This window comes from Apis cerana, linkage group LG2, assembly GCF_029169275.1.
Source record: "Apis cerana isolate GH-2021 linkage group LG2, AcerK_1.0, whole genome shotgun sequence".
Lineage (NCBI taxonomy): Eukaryota > Metazoa > Arthropoda > Insecta > Hymenoptera > Apidae > Apis > Apis cerana.
Genome location: NC_083853.1, coordinates 12121645 through 12139632, shown reverse-complemented (window position 1 = coordinate 12139632; position 17988 = coordinate 12121645). Strand labels below are relative to the sequence as shown.

Sequence of the window (17988 nt, the reverse complement as noted above, 5' to 3'; positions counted from 1 at the left end):
CGGTGCGCGATCGCTGTACCAGAGAGGGAAGCGTTTCCGCGGCGTAAACGTACTCCCTGGAGTCGGTTGAGGTGGCGGTGGGCGATCTCCTTCCGGCGGTGAAGTCGCGGAATTCCGTAACGCACGTTCCTGACGACGTCGGTTGCTGCTGATGCGGCGCTCTCCTCCCGCTGGTCCCTGGATCTCTGGCTTCGTGGCAGGCATCACGGACATTTGCCAGGTCAACGTTGGCAGTAGTCTTTGCTTCTTTGGCGGGAGATGGCGGCGGAGACGTTGGTGGCGATGGTGATGGACTTCCTGCACGACCAGAACTGTAGCACACAGCTGCCTTCCGCAAAGTCTCCCTGCACAGCTCGGAGAACATGCTGCCTCCCCCATGGCCGTGGCCCTTGCGGACCACCCCCCTCCTTCCTGTCCCTTTAACTGCCGCCCCTCCCTCCTCCTTTCGCCAAGCTCGAACGCCGATCCGCTTCGAACTTGGACCCCGCTTCTAGTTACACCTCGATCCCTCCGCTTTTATCGTCCGGTTTTCTCACAAATCCCGCGCCTCCGACATCCCCGTCGTCTCTGCACGCAGGGAACACGTAGCTCGCGGTCCCACCGTCGCGAGAATCGTTCGACACTACATCGTCACTCGTCTCTACAGCTTTACAGGAGGGGGCCAGGTTACAACGGGTTATAACGAAATAAACGTTGGAACGAATATAAATGGGAATCGCTGGAACGAGTCGCTACGTCCTCGCCATCATCCTGCCAGCCTCGTTCCTTCTCCTTTCCTCGTTTCTCTTCCTTTCCTCCTTCCAATTCCTAAATCATATATCCCCCAACTCTATCCCCAACTTCACCTGCTCCTACTACCTCCCTAAAATCGAGGAACAACGTTAGCGCGGTTCGAAATAATCAAGCCGAGCGGTTGTTGGGACAGGTTGGAGGGAGAGGATAGGATTCTTGGATGAAAATTACTTTACACGTAGACGTTCCGACTGATTTGCACGCTCGCGAGCGTGCCACGAATTTCCCTCTTAGCCGGTCGTGCCCAGCGCACGTAAGCTCGGCATAAACACCTTTTACCAGAGAATCCCCTGTAAGAAGGGTATATATATATATGTACACGAGAGAGGGATGGATAAAGGTGGATAGAGAGAGGAACGGAGAAGTTTCGAGTCGTTTCCATAAAGCACTGGACGAGCGTGCGCGAAGAGGGAAACGATACGTCCGGGAAATGGCGTTAGTTAGCGGCGGCCAAGACTAGGAAACGTTCGTGAGGCGTAGGCCGTAATAAAAATGTCTGGCCGGTTGCCAGCCGTTGGGAAATTTACTGGCCGCCCTCGGCCACGACAGCCTCGACAACCTCGCCAGTTGTCGTGGGACCCGGAACAAAGCATGCGGGGGCTGCACGAGAGTGCATCGACTCGTTTGCATTGCGGTTCGGTCTAACGCTGTTAACTCGATCCCATTCGCGAGAATATCTGGATCCCTCCTCTCACCAACTTCCTTCCGTTGACGCTTGCTTTGGTATTTCGAGTTCTCGCGCAAGAAGGAGCGGTCGCTGCGAAAGAAATGCGATCGAGCCTACCCTCCAAAAGTTGAGGTTAAATAATATCGAAAGGGATGTTCAATTTACTATTTTTTATCGCGCAACCGATAAGCTAGAAAATCCATACGACTTTATAATGCACCGTTTATCCGAGAGGAATGTCGATAGAGAGAATAAAAATGAGGAAAGACGATATTTCGAAGGAGAGATTCGAAAGAATTATGCGCCGATGGGAATATATATCTGGATAAAATCGCGGACGATACATATAGACGTCGCATTACAGGCATCGAAGCGTTATCCAACGCCCGATAACTGTCCGCTTGCCGAATGCAGCCGCGATGATGCCCGTTGTTTCTGTCGCAGCCCCATTTGCCCGGAAATTCTCGAGACAATTGTCGGTTTAATCCCTGCTGCCGATTCCATCGGACAATGCACGCGCCTCCGATCCTCGTTTTCGACTCGTGCTGCGCATATACCGCTCCAATAACGATCGTTCGAGGGGGTATTTGGAAAACTCTGTCGCGTGGAAAACCGCTGATCGTGATTCCCTCTGCGCGACCAATCGGGTTTCGATTAATTATGACGATTCGCGCGCGAATGGCAACGCTCGTCTGGGAAAAAATGTCGCTTATATTCCATTGAACGGCGGCCGAATTGCGGCAAATCCGATCATCGGATTGGCCGCGTTAACGAGGCCGTGTAACCACCACGCGATCCAGAAATCGTTCGAATTCTGGTATCATGCGTTCGTTCGGTGACATTCGCCATTTAACCGAGAGATTCTGGATTTTAGTTAGCAACCGTTGCCAACCAAAAGCGCCGATTGGGGCGAAAAGATGTTGGAGCATACGACCGATTAGAGAAAACGATCGTTTCCCCGATATCTCCTCCCCTTTATTTCGAACGTTCTCCGCTCGTCGTCCAATAGACGAATTCGGGATGAAATCGAAACGGGACGAGCGAAACGTGAAAGCGTTCACACCGAGGCGAATGCGAAATCGATACAGAGTTAAACAGTGGAAGAAGAGCGAGGGGATCGGTGGAGGATAGCTAATTCACGTGTTCGCGGCTAAAAACAGACTCATCGACGACCAGCCGGCCTTGCCAGCTGGCGAACGAATCATCGAGCTTCCGTCAGCCTTAGAAATGGAGCACAATGCTACCGTTCTTTTGACGTGTCACGCGTACAACCGGTATTCCCGTTCCCCAGACGTTTCATCGGTTATCTCTTCTAAGCCCCATTGTTTTTTTCTCGCTCCTCGAGTCTCGATACTGTACTCGAAAAAAATAAAAAAAAAAAAAAACCAGCGTTCTATCAATCGACCAGTTCTACAAAAAAGAAAGAAAGAAAGAAAAAAATATTACGGCGCGAAAGGTACAAGGACGGGATCTAAACCGGGAAACGAGATTCGCGGTAAATCCAATTCGAAGACACGTGGACAACTGTGCGCTTCACAGAGGAGAAAAATAACGTAAGACTCGGATCCCGCTAGATCCCACAAACTCGAGAGCCAATTTAACGCTTCCTATTATTTAGAAGCACCGTGAGAATCCACCTTAATACCGGTGGTTACCGCGCAAGCACCGAGGATAAATCATTCTGTCCCGAGTTATGCGAATATATAATTCACGAGGATATTAATCGCGTTATATATTGCACGTTCCTGAAAAGAAACGCCTTTTAACGGATTAATTGAGGAGAAGAGCGTGGAAGAGGATAATCTTGTATTCTACGATCGGCCGCGATACGGCGAAGAACGATGAACGAGGCAACCACGTGATCGAGGAATCGTACGTAAATGCGTCGCGTGTTTCGTAGATTAAACATCGACGAGAGAGATTTGGACGAATTCTCAACGAGCAAGGATGCGCTTTTTAATTATAACGATAAAAGGATTCCTCTGAAAGGAGCGAGATTAAAAGGGGACGGCGAAGAAACTGAACCCGTCACGATATATAGCAACGAGATATTCTCCAGACTATCGAGTCGAAGACTATCGAGATGCGATGGAAGCAGATCGTCCGCCCACGTGATCGAAAACTCATCTCCGATGGATTATTACACACGGCGCACAATCTCGAGCGGATCTCGCCGCCTCACCTCGTTCGAGATATCAAAAAAAGAAGGTGTTCGGAGGAATTCGGGGAAAGGACAAGAGGAAAAGGTTTTTCTCGAAACACTTTCACGAAGAACAAACGATAAGAGATAGGACTCCGTCCAGAAAAAGTCAAACGAGGAAGGAACAGAAAGGACGAGCACATCACAACACGTAGAAATTCTTCTCCTCTCCAAGGGAGAGAGTCGAAACGAGGAACCTGTCAGGATGATTTCCCTGCTGGAGGAACGAAGTTCGGTGGAGGAAAGACGAGCGCACACGAAGGAGAAGATGGAATTGGTAAGAAGAGAGAAAAAAAAAAAAGAAGAAGGAAGCGCACCTCGTCGACGACGCGGCAGGACAGAGCGTGCGTCCTCCTCGTGGCAACGCGGCAGCACGTCATCCCGACGAACGGCGGGCGAACAAACTCGAGCGCAGAGAGGGTGAATACGCACGAGCCGGATCACCTGTACACCGCACGGTCTTCAGGCGAGAACTGAGGCTGCGAGGGAGGGAGCGCGAGGGGGAGAAAGAGCGAGAGGAAGGCACGAAAGGGAGAAAGGAGCGAAAGGACGGCGGAGGAGAGCGAGAGAGGGCGCACCGCGTCGCGTCGCGTCGAAGCAACCCCTATCTGAAAATTGGCGGCGGTGGTGGTGGTGGAGGAGCGACGCAAAGGCTGGAGGGGGATGGCTGGAGCGGAGAAGCCGAACGCGCGCCGCTCGGTTAGTACGCGTGCAACGGTCCGAGAGGGAGGGATATGCCGAGAGAAGGCCGACACAGGGTGGAAGGGAGGCTTACCCTCTGCCCTTTCCCTCCTACCTCGTAGCGGCGCTGCTGTTGCATCGATCAGGCCGCCACCTCCGACACTCCCGAAATGGTCAACCCTCCGACTTCTCCTCCTCCTCCTCCTCCTCTTCTTCTTCCTTCTTTCTGCCTTTCGACTCCGTGTCGCGTCACTTCCGATCCCGTATCCTTCCATCGGCTCGTCATTCCCATTCCTTATTTCGCCAAACTTTCTTCAGCATCCACGATACGCCTTTGATTTATTATTACGTTTCCGCCGACTTCGCGATCCTCGCGCCGCTGACCTTGAACCTACAATTTCGTTTCGACTCGTTTCGGGCATAATTCGAAGGATCATCGATCGAGCTGCACGATCAATCCTTCCTCCTCTCGCTTTCCTCGACTTCTGTAGCTGGTGTTTTTCGTGGCCGAGAGCCACCTTTTCGAGAGCGAAGGGAGAGGGTGACCTTGAAAACAGAGCGGAGAAAGAGAAGCGGGAATTCGGGAGGGTCGCGCCAACCTTTTCACCCCGAAAAGGAGCGAGAGGCCGTGTTGTTTCATCCTCTTTCACCGTAGCACTCGAGGATCGATAACCTTGAAGACGAGGGAAGTAGAATACTCTCGAGGGATCCTCTCCTCGATTCCTCTCCTCCACGGATTCGAACCCATCGTATGGGGAGATATCGTCTTTTTCCACGAATCCTACAAAGAGACAACTCCACATCCTCGCAAGTGGCAACGGATTTCTTTCCTCTTCCTTCTCTTTCTTTCTACTTTCTCACTCTCTAGCGATTTTTCCAAACGCACACGCGGAATTCCCTCCGTCCGTATTCCGCTCTTGGGAATAATTGGGAAACGTGCACCGATTCGACGATAACGCGGTCAAACAATCCGTGGCAATTTTTCAATTTGTTCACCATTTCGATAACATTTCGATAACGAACATTGCCAAATATCAAAATTTTTCCCTCGTACCATCGCACCCCGTTCGTGGCCCAATATCGATCAAATACACTACTATTATGTAATGGCGAGCAAATAGAAGTTCTGGCAGAATGCCTATCGGCCTGTGGCATCGGTAAATTTCAAACGGGAGAAGGTTAACGAACAAAGAACATAAAATTTCTACGCGAGAGCCACCTTTCCACCTTTCCTTCCGAAGATGGAAATTCGAATCGATCGTTCCACTCGACAAAGGACGTTGGGAGGATGCGTGTGGGACACGAGCTTGCTGCGAATTCGGAACGAGGCGTACGATTCCTTCCTTCGTTCTTCTTTCGCGAAATCGCGGATGCACGGAGGGGGGGCGAGCGTTCGTTCGTCGATCCCTCGCCCACATTGCTCTCGGGAGCGACACGACTGGAATCCGCATACGGGTCCTCTTCCGAAATTCCGGGCGTGTCTGGCTGGATAGGTTCTCGACGTCGTCGTCCATTTCGAGAAACTGGAGTAATAGGAGTCCAGACGAAGCCACTCGCTCGGGGAATATCGCCAACCCGATTCACCGATTTCTTTCTTTCCTGGATGGAATTCAAGAGATTTCGAAGCACGTGTTATTCTCCGCGATTTTTCCATTTCTCTCTCTCTCTCGGAATCAAATAAACGTTGGTACAAAACAATTAGTTCCTTCCGTTACTTAAATATTTGCTCGCGAACAACGTTCCACCCGTTTTTGCTTTTGAAACTTCGAGAAATTCTTGCATACGAACGTTTAATCTTCGAAGAAATGGTCTTGAGTTTTGATAGAAAAAGTTTGTACATTTTTCGAAAGGAATTGTATTTTCTATCGTTACATCCAAATTATCGTCTAGATGATTAATCGAGATTCATTTTGTAAACTTTTTTCTCTCGAAAGTATTCCCGATAAATATGTTTATCGCAACTCGCGGCAACGTTTATGTAAAAAAGTTCTACAATGATCACGAAATACTGCAGCATCGTTCCCGAGTATCGAGCTATATCCTTCCAAACTTCTCCAAACCCGTCCTTCTCCACGGTCGGCATCGAAACTCGTGCAGCAAAACTTGTCAGAAATCTGATGGAAGCATCGCTCGAGGCGTGAACTCGAGTCTTTACTCGAGGCAAACAGTCGCACGAGGTTAATTACCGGGGATTAATTTCGCCTCCTCGACGATATCGGGACAAAGAGAGCGATTTTGGAAAAATCGAGAGATAGTTAATCGCGTTTTCCTTTCCAACCACGGTTTCTCAGTCGCGGATTTTCGCTTTCCATCAGGATCACTGTCTTTGTTTGCGAATCAGGAAAGCGTTTTCTTCGATCGTGCCTCCTCCTGATCCCCTACCGATCGAATTCCTCGAGTCTCATCCCGAAATACAATCTGATTTAATGCCTGTGCAACAGTAACGAAGGATCCGAACATAATTTCCAACACGCCGTAACCCGAACGCACACTTTCCAACCATCGATTTCCCATTTCCGTCCAACTGCTGCCTCCTCTAATCCCCCTAATTAAAGTTTACGCGCCTAAAACGACCGCTATCTTTCTATAGATATTTTCTCCATACACTTACAACGCCTCGATATCCTCGATATCCTCGAATTTCGCACCGATTTCTTCGCGCCGAAGGACCAAAGATACGAAGCGAGTCGTCCAAGAACGAAAAAGGAAACCGAAATATAAATCGGAATTCGCGCACGATGTATGTCCGCAGTAACGATTCTTTCGTTTTTATCCCTGTCGGCGAATCTTTCCAACATTAGCGAGAGATACGGGGAGGCAGAGATACAGCTGCACGCAGCTTGGCGCCAACGTCGAGTTGGATACCTTTTACACGTACGACGAGTTGGATCGAACGTTCGTTCGTTCTTTCTTTCTCGACAGAGAACCGGGTTTCACAGGGTTCTGGCTCGTCCGACGCCCGACTTTGACGAGACACATAGCTGCGTACTTTCCATTTAAAGCCACTGAAATCGATCCCCTTTCATAAACCTGGATGGGAAATTCTCTTTTCTCCGGGACGACAAATACGACGCGCGACGAGAACTTTTATCGATACGGCCAGCCTCCGGTTAGCAACAATGGCAGGGATGGGGCAGTATATGGGCTAAATCGAAATCCACGATTCTTTCTGTCCCAACGTCGCCTCGCACGCACGACTTCGCCCTCCATTATTTCCACACAGGCCTATTGGCCCGATTCGAATCCGATTTATCGTCGACGGCGCTCTGATTACACCGAAGAAATGCGCCCTCGGAATGGACGCGGCTCTTGGACACCGGCCAGAATGATATTTCGAAGATGAGCCGCGTTTCTTTCCCCCTCCTCGTCGCGCCTATGGTGGGGAAAAAGAAAAAGAAAAAAAGTCGCGGAGAAAATTGAAACCGCCCGATACGTGACGGGTCCGCCAGCAGGTAAAGTAAACGGGAGATTCGTTGCCCTGGCTGGGTACACAATTCCCACCGGCTGGGATTTCACCGAAAAGAAAAGACGCGAGAAGAGAAAACGTCGTTAGTGACTCGGCGTTTCCAGGATGGACGATCGCCTTTTTCTCCGTGAAGAATCGTAAGATGACTACTACGTGAAAAGAAGTTCGAATAGATATGATATCCGTGAATATTTTTCACGAGTTTAAAAAGAAAGGAAAAAAGCAAAAATACGAAAAGGATCAATCCCGAAGAATTGATCGAGAGATAAAACCTATAATACATATTCGTAACATTTAATTAAATATAATCGAACAATGAAAACTGGGAACAGCGAAAAGCCTTTTCAAGGAGGGAAAAAAACTCGTCTGCGGTTTAAAAAAGATTTTCGAACGTGCATCTCGCACGCGATAGCAGGGGCGTTTTGCAAATCCGTGAAGCGCGCTGATGAAATTGACGGAACCACGTATCCCATAGAATCGCGCGCCGATGCACCCTATGAACACGATAAACGAATTTTAGGTAAAAGCACCGTTCGATTCGCTATCGGATCCGTCTCCAAGTAGAAGGCTTGCGACTAGTCCGATCTCTCTCCCTCTCTCTCCATATTTCCGCGATATTGCCGGGGTCGAAATATTTCCAAGGAGGAGGACGTGGATTCGTGTACGAGCAGGAGATCATCGATTATCGATCCTCCTCTACCCAATACATATACGCGAAAAGAGAACTTTTCATTGGTGCACAGGAGGGAGGTTAGAACGGTTCCAGGTCAAAATTACTGGACTGGACTCTCGCTTCGTAATTTATTCCTTTCCCCAAACTCGCCCCTCCCTCGCATATCCATCCACTAACCCTCGAGGGGTTCTCGAAATTTAGATTTAAAGCGGTCCCGATGAAAAATCCAAGGATTCGAACCGTGCCTCGTTATTTAGCCTATAAAATGTTTCCTCCCACCGTTTTGGAAGGAAACGTGCCTCGCGATTTTCACGCCCCTCCTCGAGATCAACCCTCTTTTTTTCCTTTCCAGAACGGACAGATAGATCGGTTGGGATCTATCGTTTCGTTCCGATCGAAGGAGAGGAGGGTGGAAAAAATGGTTTCGCAAAATGGCCGAGGGCGGAAGGGAGAGGAAAGAGAGAGAGAAGAGGAGAGTCGTTTTCCATCGCGGTTGCTGGCATTAACGATCGTACGTATTGCTCGTTACCGCAGCCCCCGCTTTATCGTTGGCGAGATTTATGTCAAGTGTATCGAAGGACTCGGCCATTTTTATTCGATCGAGATAATGTCGACGTCGCAGCTTCTTTGTTCCCCGCGCAGACGACTCTGTGCGGACCGCGAGTTATCGAGAGTTATCGAGCAGCTCCACGATCTTTTCTCCCTTCTCCCTACGTTCCGATACGTAGGGAATTTCCGAGCCAAGGAGGAGAGGAGCGCGCCTCGATGCGCACCGATGTCACGCTTCGATATAGCCGAACACTGCCTTCGATAATTGCTTCGTCGAAACGTCTTCGTTTTTATCATCCTCCCGCATCCTCCCTTTCCCTCCGATTTCCGCCGATTAATTAAAACCCATCCGGTATTTTCCCTCCAATGATATCGCGACGAGACCATGAATTACGCGCTGTACGCGGAAACGGAGTTCTCTGAGCGAGGGAAAAAAGATGAAATTAAAGGAAAGAAGAAACTCGGTTGTCGCGATTCCGCTTTCCATATTTTTATACCTGCCGGTGGTCAATAATCGGTTAATAACGATATATTAGCTTCCTGTCCCGATTTCCAGATTATTAATTGGATCTCGAGCCCATCGAATGATCTAGAGTCAAAAGCGTGTATGAACGCGTTAATCAGCGATTAGAATTTAACGAAGCATTTACTAAATTATTCGATTCGGAGCGTGGCGAAAAGAACGTATGCAGAAAAGATAGAGAGATCGATGAGAGAAGAGAATCTCAGTTAGAGAAGAAACGAGAGAGGCTTTTATCGGTGAAACGATATACTTCTGATGGACCTTCACTACGGTAATTTCGAGGGAATTAGTTCCGGTTTCTACGCTTTAATAACTCGGAACCGTGGCCAGAACGGTACGTCTTATTCGAGCGAAGAGACGTCAGGAGTCGGGAGTGGAAAGAAGAAGAAGAAGAAGAAGAAGAAAAAGAGGAGGTCGACGTTGGAACATCGTCTAAATCTAGCGGTCGTCGGACGAGTTTTTTTAAACGGTGCCCACTTGGAACCGTACCAACGGAGTACCGAAGCTACATGCGGCGAATCGAAAAAAAGGGGCACGAACTCCGCCGAAAAATTTTATTACCCTCCAACATCCCCCAACCGAGTGTTTTTTCCCCAATGATATTAAAACACGGTCGCGAACAAGCCGCGGACGGCACGCTCCAGAATTTGGCCTGTCTTCAAGTCGAGACTTGGCTCGCTCGCTTTCTTTTTCTTTTCCTTTTTCTCCAGGGCAGAGAAATTCTCGAAAATTTAACGATTCGCGATCGAACACGCGCTCGAGTCGATCGAAGATAAACACTCGTCGGATTAACGCGAAGGGATGCATCGATTCTACGTATTTCGAAACCGAAAGGAACAAAAAAGCGAAACGGGCACGTTTTTATAGCGAGTGGCGGGTTTAGGAGGAGAGGGGGCAGAAAAAATTCGGCTATCGATTCTCCTCGCATCGGGGGAAAAGTTTCGCGGACTGGTTAGAAGGCCGTGATTACTTTTCTTATTCCTAGGGAGTGGCGCCTTTGTTCCGGAGGTGGTAAAGTTTGCCAAACACAAAGATGAATCGGCAAGTTTTCTCGGCCGACTTCCATTCGAATTCGCCGCCTCGTCCTCCCCGTGAAATTCGCGGCCAACGTCGTCGAAATTAAACCATCGTCCTGGAAAACCAAAAAATGGGTACACTCAAGATATTCCCAATACGCGATGCAAAGAATATCACTTGCCTAAAAAGCGGAACATCTCGACGCAACGAAAGAGCAGCAAACAGATGCTGATGTATGTAGGTCGCTAAGTAGCAGCGATTAGCAATCAATAATCGAAACTTTTCGATTACCACAGGAGTGGCGATCGTTTCCGAAATTGCTTTTAAGAAAAGACCAAACCATCCCTCTTCCCTCGTCATCTCTATCGACAAACAACTTTCAAAACAACTTAAGTCCCGGTTGAACGATCGAGAACGGGAGGAAAAAAGCAGGCAACAAACTAACCAAATTCCTCTCTCGACTACGAGCGAGGAGTTTACGAAAAGGAGAGAGACACTACAGGTCAGATTTGACGAAAGAGGCGACCCCTCGTGCGGGCGACGATCCGGGATAATCTTCTTGATCCGTTTATGCCGCGGATTTCGATTCACCGTGGAAGGTCTCGCGAGATATTGTGTCCTCGTTTACGATTCACCAATTCGAACCGCGGCGGCAACAATGGCCGGATTAAGATTCGCAAACGAACCCATCAATCCCTCATTCACCAACACGAACTTACACGCACGGGACGCTGGCGTCAGATTTCGCGGCTTCGAGTTGCTCCCCCTCCCCGCCAGATAAGAATAATGCCGGTATTCCAGCGAAAGGATAGCCGGAATCATCCGTCCAGTCGGTCTAGAAATCGGTGGATTCGATGGGAGAGATGCGGTTGAATCGGGTTGAACGGGGAACGAATGATCCGTGACCTTATCGCGGTAGTGGAGATAGGCACGAACGAAGCCTCGATTCGATAAGAGCCGTCGATAGAAGAGATTCTAGTCGAGTAATTTGTCGCGTGCGATTCGAGTACCCTAGTTATTTGAGCTTCACAATCGTTAATTGGAATCGATAAACTATTTCTGAAATCTTCTCTTAAACTTGCCGTCCAATCTCGGATGAGCAGCGCAAGGGACATTAATGATGGGGGGAGGGCGCTGAAATTGCGACAGTTTACGAGGGTATACGATATACGTAGATGGAAGCGGAAGTACGAGCGATGCACGGGTTTATTCCGTGTAATATGGTGAACGCGTAAGAAACGGTCTCACGAATGATGGACGCAATCGAGGAAGCCGATGAATAATTCATCCAGCTTAGATTCCTGATAAATTTCCGACCAAGGAATTACTTATTTACTTACTTTCGCCGTTGAATCCAGCCGTAAAAGGCGAGCAGGGGATCGTCTTATTCTCGATCGGAGCGAAGATAGAATGATGGAGAAGATCCATCATCGATGGAATTATCGAACAAAGAGCGGTCGATGAAATAGGAACGTGGTGAAAGTTGGATAAATAAAATTGCAGAAAGCGTACGATGCTAAAAAAAAAAGAAAGAAAGAAAAAAAAGTGGGACGCGTTAATCGCGCGGCTCAAAGCGATGGAATTTTCCACGATGAATCATCGTTAGAGCCACCAGATTTTGCGTCGGCACGATAGAGCAACTCATCCAGCGGATAGGCGTCAATCACCGTGCCAATCGTAACATCCATCGGTGTCAATCGGTCGAACGATACTTTCTATCCTATCCGGATTGATCGATCAGAATTTCCATGGGGGCTCTACGAAGAACGGTTTCCAACAATGATATTAATCGACGACGCCCGTTACTACGTTTCGACAGATCGCTTAACTCTATTGCAAGATCCTCTCCAAGAGCGGATTGCTCGTGGAAAAAAAAAATGTACAATAAGGTCGTATTGGAAAAATTGGCTCGATACGACGAATTCGCCGAGTATAGAGAAGAATGCTGAGTCAGCGATAAGGTATCTTAATCTCGCGCGATTATTTACCACGGCGGACGTCATAAATTGCGGCGGATAAAATATGAGGCGAGCATTATTCCTCCCCCATTCCCACCACTTATGACCGATGAGTCGGTGAACTAGTCTTATCGGTACGCTCTTATCGCAAATTAAATGTCGCGAAATTCGCTGGATTCGCGATTTCTTCTACCAGCCTTTACTACGCGACTTATACGCTTCGACGATGTATTTTTCGTTTTTTTTTTTTTACTTTACAAAGAGAAGGAACGAGAAAAACGTTGGTTGGTAATCGGAGGAATCGCGAAGTTATTTGAGGGAAATATTTGTGGCGGGGAAGGAAATTTTCAAGGCGTCAAATGTTCGACGAGCACGAAATTAATTGCTCGTCACGGCCCGTTCCCTTTTGCCGCGCAGGGCTTGGGATAAAGTGTCACAAGGAGGAGGGGCGGGCCTCTCCTTCACGCCCGCGAGATCCTCTCGTCCCATCTCGAGGCTTCGCGCGCTTGACAAAGTGCATATGAAATATAACGAGAATGCAGGATGCGCCGCAATTTCGCACGAACACGTTATTACTCGAAGGGGAGAGAGAAGGGGGAGGGAGAAGAGGGGTCCACGAATTTACCATTCCTCGGTCACGTATATATTTTCTAATCGAAGCATCGCCGAATCCCGGCTAAAAAACTAGACGGCTTGCTGGAAAATATTTTTCATTCGACGCAGATATTGTATAACATATGCCGCCGCAACAATGATGATAGCGATGATAAATGAGTCGAGCATCGTCGTTGATCGGTGGCTTGGAAAAATTGTATCGCAATTGGAATTCCAATTTAATGGATTAGAAAACGATATACCTCTCTTTGAGGTACTACGACTTACTTAAAGAGTTGGAGTTATTTTTCGACGCGTTGATTAATTTGAAACTGAATTGTACAGTTTCAACTTCAATTTCAATTTCTTTATCGATCAATAATTTTCTCAACGAGTTCGAAAAATTGGAACTTAAAAAAAAAAAAACTATTCCGATCTACATTCTCTTAGCTGTTGTTCCGAGTGAAATTCGATTATCGTACAAAATTTGAGAGCTGTATCATCGAGACGGCGTCATCGAATTTCAAGAAAAAGAGAGAGACACGATAAAAACGATTGGAAGACGGAAACGATGCATTCGTTTCCAATTTCCCGGAGTGTGCACAAAGTTTCGTAATTAGCTCGATTTCCCGCCAGTGTTTAATATTAAGCGCGATGACGCGGCACCGAATGCAACGAATTCATTTACCACGGCTCACTTCTATCCTCCTCGATCGAGTTTCTGGTAGGAATTTCCTTTCTACGTACCGCACGAGAACAATCACTGGCTCGTGTACATATCCCTCTTCTCTTTACGATCAGATACTCACCTGCAACAGAAAAGAAACGTGGATGTCGATTATTATTAAAACGTGGCTCGAGATTTAGCGTAGCGGAACGCGCGCACGCGTGCAACGTGTTTTATTGCGATTCCGAGTGCACGTATGCCGCGTAAAGCGGTCGTAAATTCCATTTCAGAAAGCCTCCGCTCGTTTATCGCGTTCGAATAATGGCAGAAATGTAAAAAAGAGAAAGAGAGAAAGGAAAGGAGAAGAAAAGAAAAGAAAAGGGAATACAAAATTTTATCTATAATTGTTCCACGGGAATAGAAGAAGAAACGGCGCGACGTATCGATAAATGGAGCCGACGATAAACGATAGAAAGAACAGTTGTCGCATTCTGATTACGTCGCATCGCTCGATGATAATTGTTAATTATCGGGTAAATCAACGCGCGCCACGATTAATAATCCCATCGCTTCCGATTTACGCAATCCCATCGAGTTGCCTGCCGATTCATCCTCGCGACATTCCCTCCCCCGCCCTCCATTTTAATCCGTTTTACACCCCCTTCCACCGTCCAACTTTTCATTTCCTACGATCGTTCCGGTTGGTACGGTGACCCCGAACCAGAACGAAACAATGTTTCCACGTTTCTATGAAACGTGATTCGAGACGATGGGTGGAAAGTCTCCATAATAATTTCAATCGAGCTTTGAAAAAGAGAGAGAAGGAGAAAAAAGGAAAGAAAAAAAGGGAAATGTCACGCCGTTCGATTAGTCATACGCATCACACGACGCATCGTTCGCGATTGATATTTTTACGCCTCCCCTCACCCCCGATTTTCCAAAAGAACGGTAATCGAAATCGGTCGACAGAGGCGACCTTTTCCCTCGCGCGGAAACTCGATAAAACTTTTTCAAAAGGAAGAAAAATAGAGATTTCCAATAGCCAGGTGTAATCGAATCTCGATTCGATCCACCGATAAAGGAAGTGAAATAACCGCGAATCCGGATAGGCGAAAGAAGCAATCAAAAGCTTCGCGCGAAGAGAACTTTAGGGAAAGGACGGTAGATGGAAAAGCGCCTCTTTCGAAAACCTTGTCGCGATACTTTTGTTTCGAACGAATCGAAACTAGCGGTCGATACTTGACAGAGAGAGAGAGAGAGAAAGAGAGGAAAGGGGAGGACAAAGAATGAATGCCGGTCGCTTATCGAGCGCGGAGACGTAGTTTTTAGCGCGTGACATCAGCAGATCTATTAGTCACGACGAGTTCTCTCGCGAGGCGTGCTGCAATTACGTGGAATCTTAGGTGGAAAGGAGGCGACGTCTCTAAGGAACGATGCGTAAGGGCTAAAGTTAGGGCTGGAAATTTTTCGTTCGCGGTTTAACCTCGTCACGAATTAACGCGTTGAATGGTCGAATCGTCGGGAAGGAAGAGACAAATTACGAAATTTTTCGTCGCTGTCGTCACCGCGATGAAAAAGATCCATTAATTAATTCTTCGTAGCAAATTCGATCTTGCTCGATCTTGCGCAAAAAACGCTCGAAGAAATATCGTGAGCGTGTCTCGATCTAATCCGGATTCGTCTCTTTCGCGAAGAAAAAAATGTGGACCGCTCGTCTCGCTGTCCTCGAACGGAAGGTTCGAATATTTGACTCGAATCCGCTCCTCTCGAAACGAAAAAAAAGGGAATCGGGCGATGGATTGGCGCAACGCGGCACCACACCTCGACTCCGCGTCCGTGTTTCTCAACGTCTGTTAGAAAGTTCGATAGGCACGATCGATTCATAAGGACGACGTCGTGCTAAGGTCGTGAATGGAATAACGAATTCGACGATGACCAATCTCCAAGACTCGAGGATGACGCGACGCGAGTCGACTCGAGCGTTTGCAACTCGAAGATGTTTCGAGAAGATCGCGGATTCGGAAAATTAGACGAAACAAAGACGACTCGTAAAAGTTTCCTTTCCATTTTCACTGTCGAACGATCGAAACGCCGAGGAATTTTCTCTACTTTCTCTCGAGAGCTTCGATGTTTCTCTTCTCTCTCTCTCTTTCTCTCTCTCGTCTAACTGGCGTACGGGAAACTTAGTCCGAAACATTAGTTGCAATTAATAGATAGATAGAGTCGTAAACTCGCCAATGTTGTAGATCAAATCAGAGCAAATAGAGAAGATCCTCGAGGATCCCAGAATATCCACGATTCCTATCTTGGATGCCACTAATCTCGAACGAATCGTTCCACAATCCCACCCCAGAAGCGTTCGATAATCATGCAACAACGTCGCAGAGGGACAGAGATACAGAGAGAAAGAGAGAGAGAGAGAGAGACCGTGGCAACGATGGGCGCGCCACTTCCTCCGTTTATATTTAAATGATCATCGACTACCGGATGTACCTTCGCGAAAGTGCACCTTCCTGTACGGTCGATGCCTGCCATTCTCCTGCACAGGAAGATCGTGAGGTCCCAGGTTCTCTCTCGACAGCGAGCTCACTAGGATCCCCCTGAGAGTCGCGAGAGTGCTGCTCGGAATGTCTCTGTTCATGTTGCCACCTCCCATATCATCCGAGTCTCCTCCTTATCGACATCGCGACATCCCCTTTGCCACCAATTACCACTAATTTCAACTAAGATCCCCGACCATTCGCATTCTTCTTCTTCCCTCCCCCTTTCCCTCGATCACCGTTTCAGCGGAGATGCCAAAGCGCGCTTCGCGTCCAAGCGAAGCGACTCGATCTCCGCGAGAAAAATATCACACTCCCTCCTCCTCCTCCTCCTCCTTCTCCCCTTCTTGCAATCCTCTCACGATGATTCTCCGCTCGAGTCGAACGAGAATCGACGTGAACACGCGAAGGGAAATACGGGACGCGAGGATCGCGGGACGGTCAATAGAACGGCAGGAGGATCGCGAAACGGCACCGCGATCGTCGCGTAACAGAGCTCGTAACTGGCTTCTTCGCAGGCCGCATCGTAGATAGGCAACGGCTGCAGTTGCGTCACCATGTAAATTTAATCGGGTGTTGAGCGGGGTGATGACTCGCGCCAAAGGTCGCGTGCGGGCGTAGCTTGGAATACGCGTTGCACGAGAAGGAGGTCCAAAGCGCGCGCTATCGATCCGGCTGTCCACGGCTCGCTGCTCCGTTCTCCCCTCGGGAAACCATCCTCCTCCAAAGTAGGGATCGCTCTCTCCTCGATTTACGAATTTCTAGCTTCCCGCTCGCGGAAAAACATCGGCGAGCACGCGAGACCTCTCCTCCTCGCCCCCCTTTTCGCCGATCCTTCCTTCCTTCCTTCCTTCACGCGTACAACACGCACAACACGCCACGCTCGAGCAGCCACGTGAATAGCGAGCAAGTTTTCGACGACTGGCAGCAAGTTTGCACACGTAGGTGAACGCGGGAAAAGCGCGCGTGTACACTGCACTCCGACTCGAGGCGACGAAGGGCGAGCGGAACGAAAGGGGAAGGGCAGTTTTATCGAACGACGATTTTCGATCGCGATTAACGGACAGACCACGTCCCCGTGGTCCGCATGCTCGACCGTGTGACTGACTTGTGCTCGAGAAGCCACAGGTCCCTCCTCGCTCGCGAGTTTCTTTCTTGCTCCTTCTTCGAGCCTCTCCCACTCTCGGCTGTGTCGGTCTGATTCGACGACGGACAGTTGTTGACTCGACAGCGGTGCACCTTCGACAGACAGTGTTCCGAGGGAGTGGGATATATGCGATCGTTTGCATCGTATCTCCTATGCAACGTTCCAAGATACGAACAATCGCGAGTCGAGTTGTGTAATCGCCCGGTTTCTTTAAATAGATTACGATTGTTTACTACTTCTTTCCTAGACGCCATTGTAGAAACTGCACGCTCGAAACCGTGAGCTAATTATTCCTCCTTTTTCCGCGTCGTTTCTAATTACAAATTAATTTCTAATCGAGGAACACGGTTTTCTTTAATGGAAGTGGAGGAAGGAAACGTGATTCGCTGAAAAAAGGATCGAATTTCGATCGAGAAGACGATCGTTCGTTTCCACCGACATCGATTTTATTTCCTTCCACGTCGAATCGCGGCGAGCGCGTTATTCTTCCAATGTCGATCGATCGATGAGAATC

General features: G+C 48.5%; 1 protein-coding gene across 50 annotated transcripts in view; it reads right to left on the bottom strand.

Moving 5' to 3' along the window:
* Positions 1–17988, bottom strand: part of LOC108002582 (MAP7 domain-containing protein 1) — a 142760-nt gene that overhangs the window by 46300 nt on the left and 78472 nt on the right. For 4 of the 50 annotated variants that reach the window (XM_062071208.1, XM_062071212.1, XM_062071218.1 and 1 more), the window contains exon 1: positions 16281–17568. The exons of 23 other annotated variants lie outside the window; for them this stretch is intronic. In XM_062071208.1, the coding sequence (XP_061927192.1) occupies positions 16281–16443 (163 nt within the window). In that variant the 5' untranslated portion in view covers positions 16444–17568. Of the gene's footprint in view, positions 1–53; positions 863–3976; positions 4435–4455; positions 7981–10521; positions 10684–16280; positions 17573–17988 lie in introns of those variants that run through there. 23 more of the 50 variants (XM_062071226.1, XM_062071207.1, XM_062071192.1 and 20 more) reach the window with 22 other exon arrangements.